Consider the following 11,460-nt stretch of genomic DNA (forward strand, 5'->3'; position numbering starts at 1 on the left):
TTTTGTATATCATCTCTTTGTCTTAGTCAAGGTTTCCTTTTCTTCACAATCTCTTCATTCTGCCACATATCTCAGCCATATTGGTGAAATCACACTTGAAATTTCCTTTTTTAGCAACATTTTCGTTATGGGTCACATTTGCTTACTCGGATCAGACATTGTGATCTCTCTTTGTACCTTTTATCCTTATTTTGTGGCATATGGGAAACAGTCCCCATCCTTATGACCGTATCAGACGTGGCTCACCAGTTGTGGAACGTTGTTTCCTTAGCCTGAAAGCAGCCTTAGCGCCGTCCCCGCAGAGCGGCCCGCTCGCGCTCTGGCCCGTCAGAGTCCGCGCACAGGCCCCGAGGTCTGCCGCTCCAGGCTCCGACGCGGAGCTGGCCTTCTGTTCTACTGCTGAGCCTCCCCTTTTTACAAAATGTGCTTTTCATTATGACCATGCGCTTCAGCAAATCGTGGTTGAGATGAGGTCTCTGAAATAAATGAAGGTGATTTATTTGTTATATGTTATCGTTAGACATATGTTGAAGCACTCAGTTATCTGCAGGGATGAAGAAATAGTGGGCAATAGCTGTTTGTTTTTGTGTATTTTGGTGGTGGTCTGCCATCAGTTGAGTTCTCTTTGGATGTCTTTTTCCTAAGGATCTAAATGTCCCCTGTGGGACTATGATCCTGGCAGGACTGAGGCACAGAAAACGAAAGAAAAGCTGTCGAATAGTGGTTCGAAGAGTGTTTTCACTAGGCGGGCAGCATCAGTGTCACCCGAGAACTTGTAAGAACTGCATGTCCTTGAACTTCACCCGAGACCTGAGTCAGAACCGGGGAGTGTGGCCCGGCAGTCTGTTTTAACCAACCCCTCCAGCGCAGTTTGAGAACTACTGCTCTGGGGGGTGGGAGAGCAGGCGGAGGAGGCGAGGAAAGAGAGAGAAGGAAAAAGCCACATTGTGTTGAATAGTAGAATGTCGTTGTTGACTTTTGCCTCAAGGTCTGCATTGATACCAGTGCCGTGTACTGTCTGTTCTTTTATTTATTTATTTATTTATAATGTTCTATTTATTTTTGAGAAAGAGAGAGAGAGACAGTGTGAGCAGGGGAGGGTCAGAGAGAGAGGAAGACACAGAATCTGAAAACAGGTCAGCTGTCAGCACAGAGCCTGACGTAGGGCTCGAACCCACAAGCCATGAGATCATGAGCCAAAGCCGGACGCTCAACCGACTGAGTCACCCAGGCTCCCCTTGTGTGCTTTCTCATAGATAGTTCTCAATGTCCTATGCTGCTAAATTCTCCTACCTTTGTGTCTCTCTGCATATAAACCTCGAAGCCCTTACTCCATCCTCTAACTCAATTAAATGGTGCTTCTCCTGGTAGGAAATTACTTCAAGAACATAGCAGATGAGGAAGAAGTGGATTAAACAATTTTACATTGTTGTTATGGTCAATGACAAGATCTTTGTACATTTTTGTGTGTGTGTGTGTGTATCTGCATCAGTCAGGGAGGATATGGTAGATAATCCCCTAAGTGACTGAGATCTGTACCTGCCAATCAGGACATGTCTTTGCTAATCCTAAATCAGGCGAGCAAATGGTTGTGGTTAGAAGCCTGTTAATTTAAAAGCATGTAAGGAAAGAACAGGGACACTCAGACCACTGTCTCTTCTTCACAGAAGCAGCTAGCTCTAACAATGGCAAGGGATGATTTTTACTATCATCTTTAGCCCTGGGAATGTCAACGCATTGCTCGTTGTGTCCTTTGAACACTAGAGCACGTCAGACAGACGCACAGCTGTTTGGGGTACAGGCTTCTCAACCACATCACGTTGATGTGGTTCTTTATAGGCATAGAATTTAATTTACATTGTACGTTTTCTGCAGTTAGCAATATTTTCACTATTTCTGAACTTTTAGAGGGTTCAATTACATACACTATTTTGTAAAGTTAAGTTTGTTCTTCAAGTGGATAGTATTCATTCAATTCAAGGGCAGGAAACAGCTGGTTGAGGGGCAGGCATGCTTAAAATGCAGCTGTTATTAATTGGATGGGTAATTAGCATGGTTCCCACTTCATCTAATGACCAATGTAACTAAGTTCTAATTACTGAAATTACAAATTTAGGAATGATCCTGAGTACTTTGGGGATCACTAAATATCACTTTTGCTTTAAATATTCAGTTCACATGTTCATTTAATGCAGAGACTTAATATAGATTCGTACATTTTACAGTTTTTTAGAATTTCCTTAATTTCAAATCATTTGAAGACATATTTAGGAGTATATCTTTCAGATACACAGCTTTTTCACTGAATCAGTAAATCATTTTAGAATTTTAAAAAATACATTAAGAGGCCTAAACTTAATATCTTACTGTTTAAATTCTTATTTTCCTTTTCATATTTGCAGTAAATTAACAATTTTAAACATGGAAGAATCATAGTATCTTTATTGAAAATTTAAATACAAAAATATTCAATAAACTATATTTGGCTTTTCTATTCTTATATTTTTCCTTATTTTTTGATAAGATGTTTTTCTAGTCATAAATGCCCTTAATATGATATAGTTTCAAGAGCCTTAAAAATATTTACATCTTGGGGTGCCCAGTGGCTCATTTGAGTGTCCAACATCAGTTCAAGTCACAATCTTACGGTTCTTGGGTTTGAGCCCTGCGTTGGGCTCTGTGGCTGACAGCTCAGAGGCTGAAGACTACTTCAAATTCTGTGTCTCCCTCTCTCTCTGCTCCTCCCCCACTCATGCTCACTCTCTCTCTCTCTCTCTCTCTCAAAAAAAATAATAAATTGATTTTACATCTTAATTTATTAGTTCACGTTCTGATAATCTTTGCAGATAATTTATTTATATACAGAGAAATCTTTGTGCTCAAAGATGTTCATGGAAGTAGCCAACAGTGTGGAAGTAATCAAGGTAATTAGTTTAGATCTAGCATAATGGACTACGTACTATGCAGCCTTTGAAAACTTTTCATAGAATTTTTTAAACCCAGAAATACATGTATGAAATAAGTAAAGCAATGTAGAAAACTCTATGTGAATGTGTAATAGATATCTGTTTTACATATTACATATATGTAAACAGAAACCTAGAGAAAAAATGCTGGAAGGAAATGAGCCAGCATAGTAATGGTGGTTATATTGATGAGGTGGGATTATGTGCAGTTGCTTCTTTTTATAATTTCTGTATCTCCCATGTTTTCTATGATGAATAAATGTTACGTTAACTAGAAAATTGTTTAGGGGGCACCAGCATGGCTCAGTTGGTTAGCCGTCCAGCTCTTGGTTTCAGCTCAGGTCATGATCTCATTTCATGAGTTTGAGCCCTGGGTTGGGCTCTGCCCTGACAGTGCAGAGCCTGCTTGGGATATTCATTCTCATTCTCTCTCTCTCTCTCTCTCTCTCTCTCTCTCTCTCTCTCTCTCTCTCCCTCCCCCTCCCTCCCTCCCTCCCTCTCTCTGCCCCTCCCCTGCTTGTGTTTCTCTCTCTCTCTCTTTCTCTCTTTCTTTCTCTCTCTCTCTCTCTCAAACATTTAAAGAAAAGAAAAATTGTTTAAGACAAATTATATTCTAAAAAATAAAAATGCTTCGAGAATCAAAAGATACGCAGTGTTTTGTCATAAGGAACTAAGTGTAGAAATGATATCCTTGCTCAGTTTTCAGAAAGTATCTGGAAGGCTGTACTGTCATCTAGAGCAACACATTTTTCCTTATTTTTTAGCACTCTGGAAGGCAAGAACAATACTATTTTTTCTTTCTTTTTTTTACATCTAGCCTGAAATTGTGTTTGATTGTCCCAGAGCAAGTACTGTCTTATTTTTCATTTTTAGTTCTAGGCTTGATTCTTTATTTTCTTCTTTCCTGATCCTCATTTTAGTAACTTCACATACAGATACTTTTAGTTTGTGATCTTGAAATCTAAACAGTTGTTATTCATAAGGTCTGGCTTTGTATAATATGAATGATGACTAAACAGATTTCAAGAAATTACTTTTTCTCCCCTTCATTTTCCCTTTTAGTTGGGGTGAGGTAACACCTGATTTAAGATGTTACTTAATAAAGCTAAATCTAATTTAAACCCGCCACGGCAGTTGTTACCTGCCATTTAACTTCTCTAGATTCTAATATTCTTTTTGTAAAAATGAAATAGTAACAATTATTATCAGAATCTTGTGAGATACTATGTGTAAAGTACCTTTCACAGTTCCTTGCACGTAGTGCTTAATTCTTGATAATTATCATTGTGACATTTTTATCTCTTTTCCTCTTCCTCCTGGACTGCTTTTCTTAGACTGTTTAAGACTGCTGCATCTGTTAGTGTTATGTTAATACTTTTATTTTCCTCATTTTTCCCAATAGGTAAAAAAGGAAATAGAGACGAAAGGCGTGTGGAGCGTTCCATCCAACTACAGCGAAGAAGGCATTTATAACCTTCAGTACAGTTTCATTAAAGAAGCTGAACACCACTGCTTTCTGCGTAGTCCTATCCCCGTGAACTGCCCCGTAAGACTGTTGCACGGCATGGAGGATGACGTCATCCCTTGGCACATGTCCATTCAGCTTGCCAACCAGGTAGTCAGCAAGGACGTAGATGTCATCCTCCGAAAACACAGTGATCACAGAATGAAGGAGAAATCGGACATCCAACTTCTTGTTTACACTATTGATGACTTAATTGATAAGCTTTCAACTGTAGTTAACTAGAATCACATTTTAGGTGGTATGTACATGAACGGATCCAGAAAATTGGAAGGAGGGTAACAAACGAAAGACGCTGATACTTAGGTTTTTTCCTCTTAGCTCTATTTCGTAAATATCACATGAACATTTACTTAATGACGTACAAATTGCGACGGAAGTACAAGCTGCCGTTCCTTCAATCCTTGATTTCTTTTCATTGAAGTAGAGTGAACAGTGTTGTCATAGTTTCGGGGGCACAGCATAGTCATTAGACACCTGCGGGTGCTGCCCTGTGCTCACCACAGACAGAGCTGCAGCCTGTCCGCGCGCAGCACTGCGACAGTGCCATGGCCGTGCTGCTGCCGCTGCACCTCTCGTCCCGTGACCTCTTCCTCCCGTGACCTCCTCCTCCCGCGCCCAGAAGCCTGCGTCTCCTACTCCTTCGCCTACTTTTGCTCATCCCCCCTCCCCTCTGACAACCACTAGTTCTCTGCATTTATGGGTTTGTTTCTGCTTTGTTTTTCGTTTGTTTTGCTCTTTAGGTTCCACATATAAATGAAATGATACCATATTATCTTTCTCTACCTGACTTATGTCACTTAACCTAATACCCCCTAGGTCTATCCATGTTGTGTGTTGAATTTTTTTTATTAAAAGATTTCCAGCTTTTTTATTCAAGAGATTTATTTGCTAAATGATTATGTTAACTGGCTCTTAATTGTGTTCTCTTCTACTTAGAATTGTTAAAGCTTGAATTTTTTTGTCCTTTGTTGTCGGTCATATATGGAAATTTGTAAAATTGTTTCTGATTTTAAAATGCTATTTACAGAATATAGGATGGTGTTTATTGAAATAAATCTGAAATGATGAGAAAAATGTCTGAAGCATAGTAAAGTTCAAAAAGTCAGAATATGACTGTTCTACATGCTATATTTGAGCTTATAATTATGGTTATTCTTTTTTTTTTTTTTTGAAGTTTATTTATTTTGAGAGTGTGCATCTGTGCGAGTGGGGGAGGGGCAGAGAGAGAGAGGGAGAGAGAGAATCCCAAGCAGGCTCCACACTATCAGCACAGTGCAGCTCAGGGCTTGATCTCACAAGCTGTGACCTCATGACCTGAGCCAAAATCAAGAGTTGGACTGAGCCACCCAGGCTTTATATATTATTTAAATGGGATTTGATCTTAGTGATGGAGTATTTTCATATTCTGGAGAGGTAGTTAATCTGTATATATTATTGCCTACCTACAGAAACATCCCGTTTCTACTAATATGTGTCTTAAGTACAAATGGCCAGGTGATTGCCATCTAAGTCAGGGCTTTCAGAAGTCCACGGACAGGAAGAAAATAACGAAATGCAATTTATAAAGGTGTTTTTAATAACAAAAGTGGGCTTGTGCTGTAGCGAGCCTTACTGCGTTGGTGTCTTAGCTTTGAAGTTTGGCTGGACTTCACTTAGCCACCTTAGGTTATGTCTCAAAGTGAAACTTACTAAATTGATAATGTGACCTATATAGAGAGAAAATTGTTGGGATGAAATTCCTGAGCCAAAGAATTAGCCTTAGAGAGACCTGCTTACATCTGGGAACTTGGCTTTTAGGAAGTTTCCACCATTCCCAGTACTGGTAAACGTGGCTCACTCTACCCAACCTGTCTGTATTGTACAGGATGGTTTGTGCTAAAGACCTTTTCTTCTGGGAGTCTGGAATTGTGGTAGGTACCAGGCAGAGACTGCCTAAGTGACCAGCTCCCAATACATGGGCCCTGAATGTCACGAACTACCTAGTGACAGCACTGCATGTGCCGTCACAACTCGTGACTGAGGGAATGTCAGCTCACCTGGCAGGACCGTTGGGAGAGAATTCTTAGAAGCTTGTGCCTCATTTCCCCAGACTTCAGCCCGTGTGCCTTTTTCCTTGGCAGATTTTGCTTTGTATCCTTTCATTAAGAAAGTGTATCTGTGAGTAGAGCTATGTGCTGGGTCCTGTGAATCCTAACAAATCATCAAACCTGTGGGCGGCCTAAAGGACTACTGATGCAGATACTAAACAGGTTAATGTCCTACAAGACTACAATCTGTTACCTTTTATACTGAACAGAAATCATTTACCAAGCAAACACACATGAACCCTGCATGTGCCAGGGTGCCTGGTGCTAGAGTGAGTTGGCAGCGGTGGCAGGGTGGCTACCCCAGGGCTTGCTCCTTCCAGGCTCTGTGAGCACAAGGATTCAAAAGACGAAGAGAAAAGGACCCTGCCCAGGAGAGTTTTCTAAGGTTAAACATTGAAATGTGGTAAGCGTGCTTAGAGATTCGCAGCACACCCAGAGAGGCAACACACATAAAATGGTTATACAGCATGGGCTTCAATCCTGGCTCACCATGTACAAACCAACCCTGTAAGTAAGCAATTTACTTAACCTGACGTTTCCCCAGCTGAAAAGTGACATAAAGCTAGATAATAAAGCATAAGGATTAAATAATTACATACAGTTAGAACAATGACACATACACATAGGAGTCACTTCCTTTTCACGTTTATTGTGCACTGAGCACAGTCCCGTGAGAAACCGGTGGACAGAATTCATGGAGGTCAGTAAGGAAAAGAGAAAAGAGGGTGGAGCTTCTACAGCACCTCACTCTCGTTAATTGTGTGGTATCCTTTCAAACGTCCAAAGGTTAGGAAAGGGGAGGAGGACCCTTCACAATCTGAAGATAGAAAAGCCAATTTTAATATTTAATCTAGCTTTGCAGATTAAATTCCATCATCACAAATTCCAGATGATTTTGTTATCAGTGAGGTCATGTACACTGTTAATTACTTCAGTGGGTTTTTTCCTTATTTTTTCCCCCAAAGTTCACGCACTCTCTTTTTCCCCTAAAACCACTCAATGCCATGTATCCAGTGATGCAGAAAATGCTTAAACAACCAACAGCCTCTGAGCGCCTTGTCCCCTGAAGCTCGTGCATTATGTTAAAAGTGACGTGACCCTTCTCAACAATGTCAGCATGCGCAATGGAAAGAGATAAGGCAAACGCCATTGGAAAGGAAGGCTAAGTGAGGTCACAGAATAAACTTGCTTTTGCTGCATCTGTTGAGCTTAGAAGCCATCTCCAGACCAAATCTAAACAGTATGCTGTTCCCTGAACAGCCAATAGAAAGTTCTGTGTGGAGGAGAGGAAGAAAAGAGCCTTGGGCAAGGCTGAGCTTTACAAATCATGGAGACGGCAAGAACATGATTCCGCCCCATAACCATTCAGTGCCCGAAGGAGGTATGCCAGATTTTCATTAAATTTGAAACTGTTTCAAAACAAAACCCAAATAACTAAGGAACTCTTATTTTCTGAAGGAAAGAAGATGGGAGGAATTTAGGTACACCTTTAAAGATCCCCTTTAAACACAGACCTAAAAGTAATTTTTCATTTAGAAACGTAATCATGTAGTGTACATGGTTGCTTTGATTAAAAAACCCCGTGGAGCTCTGGTACTTTGAGAGGGTTTACCTGGGAAAAGGCAGGCAATTTTTCTTTTTAACCAAATGTGTCTTTTGAGGAAATTATCTTTCAGACATTCGAGCTCTCCCTTTTCTTGAGCTTTCAGGAGTTTGCTAACAAAATTCTTCTTCAATAATAGCCAAATGATGGAAAGAGCCTAAATGTTCATCAACTGATGAATGAATAAAGAAGATGTGGTTTACATATACATTGGAATACCGCTTGGCAATGAGAAAGAATGAAATCCTGTCATTTGCAGCAATGTGGATGGACCTGGAGGGTGTTATGCTGAGTGAAATAAGTCAGTCAGAGAAAGACAGATGCCGTGTGTTTTCACTTATACGTGGATCTTAAGAAACTTAACAGGAGACCATGAGGAAGGGGAAAGAGAAGGGGGAAAAAAGTTACAGAGAAAGAGGGAGGCAAACCATAAGAAACTCTTAAATACTGAGACCAAACTGAGGGGTGATGGGTGGGGGAGAGGGGAAAAGTGGGTGATGGGCATGGAGGAGGGCACTTGTTGGGATGAACACTGGGTATGGTAGGGAAACCAATTTGACAATAAATTATATTTTAAAAAGTTCTTCTACTAAAAACATAAATAATTATAGTAATAAAATAAAAAGCTCAAATCAAATGTCAGTTCCCCAGTGAAAGCCTTTCCTAATTCATTTCCACCTCTGTTTCTAAGAAGTTTGTCACTGGGTCCTCTGTGCTTTCTGTTTACACCTTTTTTTTAATGTTTATTAATTAATTTATTTATTTCGAGGGACACAGAGAACATGAACAGGGGAAGGGCAGAGGAAGAGAGGGGGAGAGAGAGAATCCCAAGCAGGTTCTGCACTGTCAGCACAGAGCCTGACACAAGACTTGAACTCCTATGCAGGGCTCAAACTCATGAACCATGAGATCAGGACCTGAGCTGAAATCCAGAGTCAGATGCTTAAGCTTAACAGACGCCCCTGTTCTCACCTTTTTGATAGAAGTTACTGCTTTTAGGTTCTCACAGATAGGCCAGTTCCCCTCTCTGAACAGACTGGTGAGGTCAGGAGCCCTGTCCTGACATTGCTTACCCCCAGGCAGCTCTGACTGTGCCGTGCCGCCTCGTTTGCTGGCTCCTACTTCTCACCACTGCTTCAACGTGAACATTCCCTGGCCCCTTCTCCTGCTACTTCGCTTAAGCAGCCCTGCTCCTAGTTTTAACCCCACTCGCATGCAGATGATTCAAGTTCATTCCCCCGTGCCAGACTGTTGTCTGCAGCCCCAGACCCACAAAACCAACTGTCTAATGAACTGGAGTGGATAGTAACCTCCAGATGCAGTTAGGACAAACCTCATTACCTTCCCCTCATATGTACCTCCCCCCGCACAGGCCCCCTTACAATAATGGCACCACACCACCCCGCTGTGCAGGTCAAACTGGTGAGTCATACTGACCGGCCCCTTTTCCTTCGTCCAAACCAATCAGATGATTCTCTTTCTCTATGAAATAACTCACTCTTTTGCCTAAGTCCAGAGAAAGGCAAGTCCAGGAAATATTTAACAACTAGCTTTCCAGAAAAACGAAACAAAACGAGAACACCCTGATTTACAAGCTTGCCAACATCCGTGCCATAAATACTCCCGTTGTGGCTGTTTTGCAGCCACCACTGTGATGTCACCGAAGCTGGGAAGAAGCGGCCAGTAGCAAAGCATTACGTAGTGTACACACCAGATAGAGACAATAGGCCTGGTAATACTCTCAGAAGTACAGGTAGTAGTAACATGTAGCAAACTAAAAGTGATCCGTTTTGAGTACTCAATATCTGTAAATTACTTAAGTGTAAGTTTACATAATTCAGTGTCTTATAATGGCTGAGTGACAGGTGGCTCTCAAAATTCCTGACGCTGTAACCACGAGTATTGGTTAGCACACTCCTTTACGGCCCACAGCCTGCCTGACGTCCAAGCCTTACTTTCCTTCCACTGTGTCTCCTCTCTAATCCTTTGCTTCATTGATAGGAGAATATTTCGCCTGCCTAAATAAGCTGCCTTTGCTGGTCATGTTCCCAACCCTTCTGGCTTCACCCCACCCACCTGACAACACCTCACCCCGTTCACCTGGCAAGCACCCAGACCTCTTTTGAGGCTTAAAGTCCTCTCATTTATGAAGCTTTCTCCCAACCCCCTACCCCTTCCTCTAGGTAAAATTGTATCTGAGTACCTTGTGCACATTTTTAGCATGACACCTGGCTGGTCTTTATTGTTTACCAGTTTAACTTTGCTGCTAGACCACACTGCCATGTCTTATGCATTGTTTTTTGGACTCAGATACATTGGCCCTTTTTTAAATTTTTTAGAAGTTTTATCTATTTCCGAGAGATAGAGAGAGACAGCATGAGCAGGGGAGGGTCAGAGAGAGAGGGAGACAGAATCAGAAGACAGGCCCCAGGCTCTGAGCCCGACGTGGGGCTCGAACCCACGAACTGTGAGGCAATGACCTGAGCCAAAGCCGGACACTAACTGACTGAGCCACCCAGGTGCCCCTACATTGGCCCTTTAAAAACATTGTTGAAAAAATTAACTATAATACTAGTAAACACCCAGTAAATGTAGAGTTGAGCCCGTATCTCCCAGGGATCAAGCATTGTTTTCTCAGACGACTTCCTGTGAATTGCTGGACACTTCTCACCTGTTCCTTGTTGTGGCCTCTGCTCTTTGCCACTGTATCCTCTCCAGAACCATGAGTCAATCATCCACTTACAGCACCCCAGTTATTTTTTTACAGTGGTAGGAAATGGGTACAGAAGACCTACAAAGGAAAGGAAGGAAGGAAGGGAGGAAGGGAGGAAGGGAGGAAGGGAGGAAGGGAGGAAGGGAGGAAGGGAGGAAGGGAGGAAGGGAGGAAGGGAGGAAGGGAGGAAGGAAGGAAGAAAGAAAGAAAGAAAGAAAGAAAGAAAGAAAGAAAGAAAGAAAGAAAGAAAGAAAGAAAGAAAGGAAAGAAAGAAAGAGAAAAGAAGAGAAAAGAAAAGAAGAAAGAAAGAAGAAAGAAAGAAAGAAAGGAAGGAAGAAAGAGGGAGGTAAGAATACATGTACATCTTTCAGAATTGTTTCTGGCTTTCAGAATTGTTTCAAGCCAGCCTTCTCCTAAGAGCAATTCCAGCCACAGAGAAAGTAACATGTCTTCTGTTTGGACCTCTGTTTCCTCAGTCGCAGTTTGGAATTGACCTTACTGCCGACACCCCGGATGCAACCCAGTGACTTCCAATATTCTGCTAACACTCTCCCTGCTCTAAACTC

General features: G+C 41.6%; 1 protein-coding gene across 1 annotated transcript in view; it reads left to right on the forward strand.

Moving 5' to 3' along the window:
* Positions 1–5,221, forward strand: part of ABHD10 (abhydrolase domain containing 10) — a 13,428-nt gene extending 8,207 nt beyond the window's left edge. Inside the window, exon 5 of the mRNA XM_029940691.1 lies at positions 4,369–5,221. Within this exon, the coding sequence (XP_029796551.1) occupies positions 4,369–4,713 (345 nt within the window). The 3' untranslated portion in view covers positions 4,714–5,221. The remainder of the gene's footprint in view (positions 1–4,368) is intronic.
* The last annotated feature ends 6,239 nt before the right edge of the window (positions 5,222–11,460 follow it).

The sequence above is a fragment of the Suricata suricatta genome, chromosome 5 (assembly GCF_006229205.1).
Source record: "Suricata suricatta isolate VVHF042 chromosome 5, meerkat_22Aug2017_6uvM2_HiC, whole genome shotgun sequence".
Classification (NCBI taxonomy): Eukaryota; Metazoa; Chordata; class Mammalia; order Carnivora; family Herpestidae; genus Suricata; species Suricata suricatta.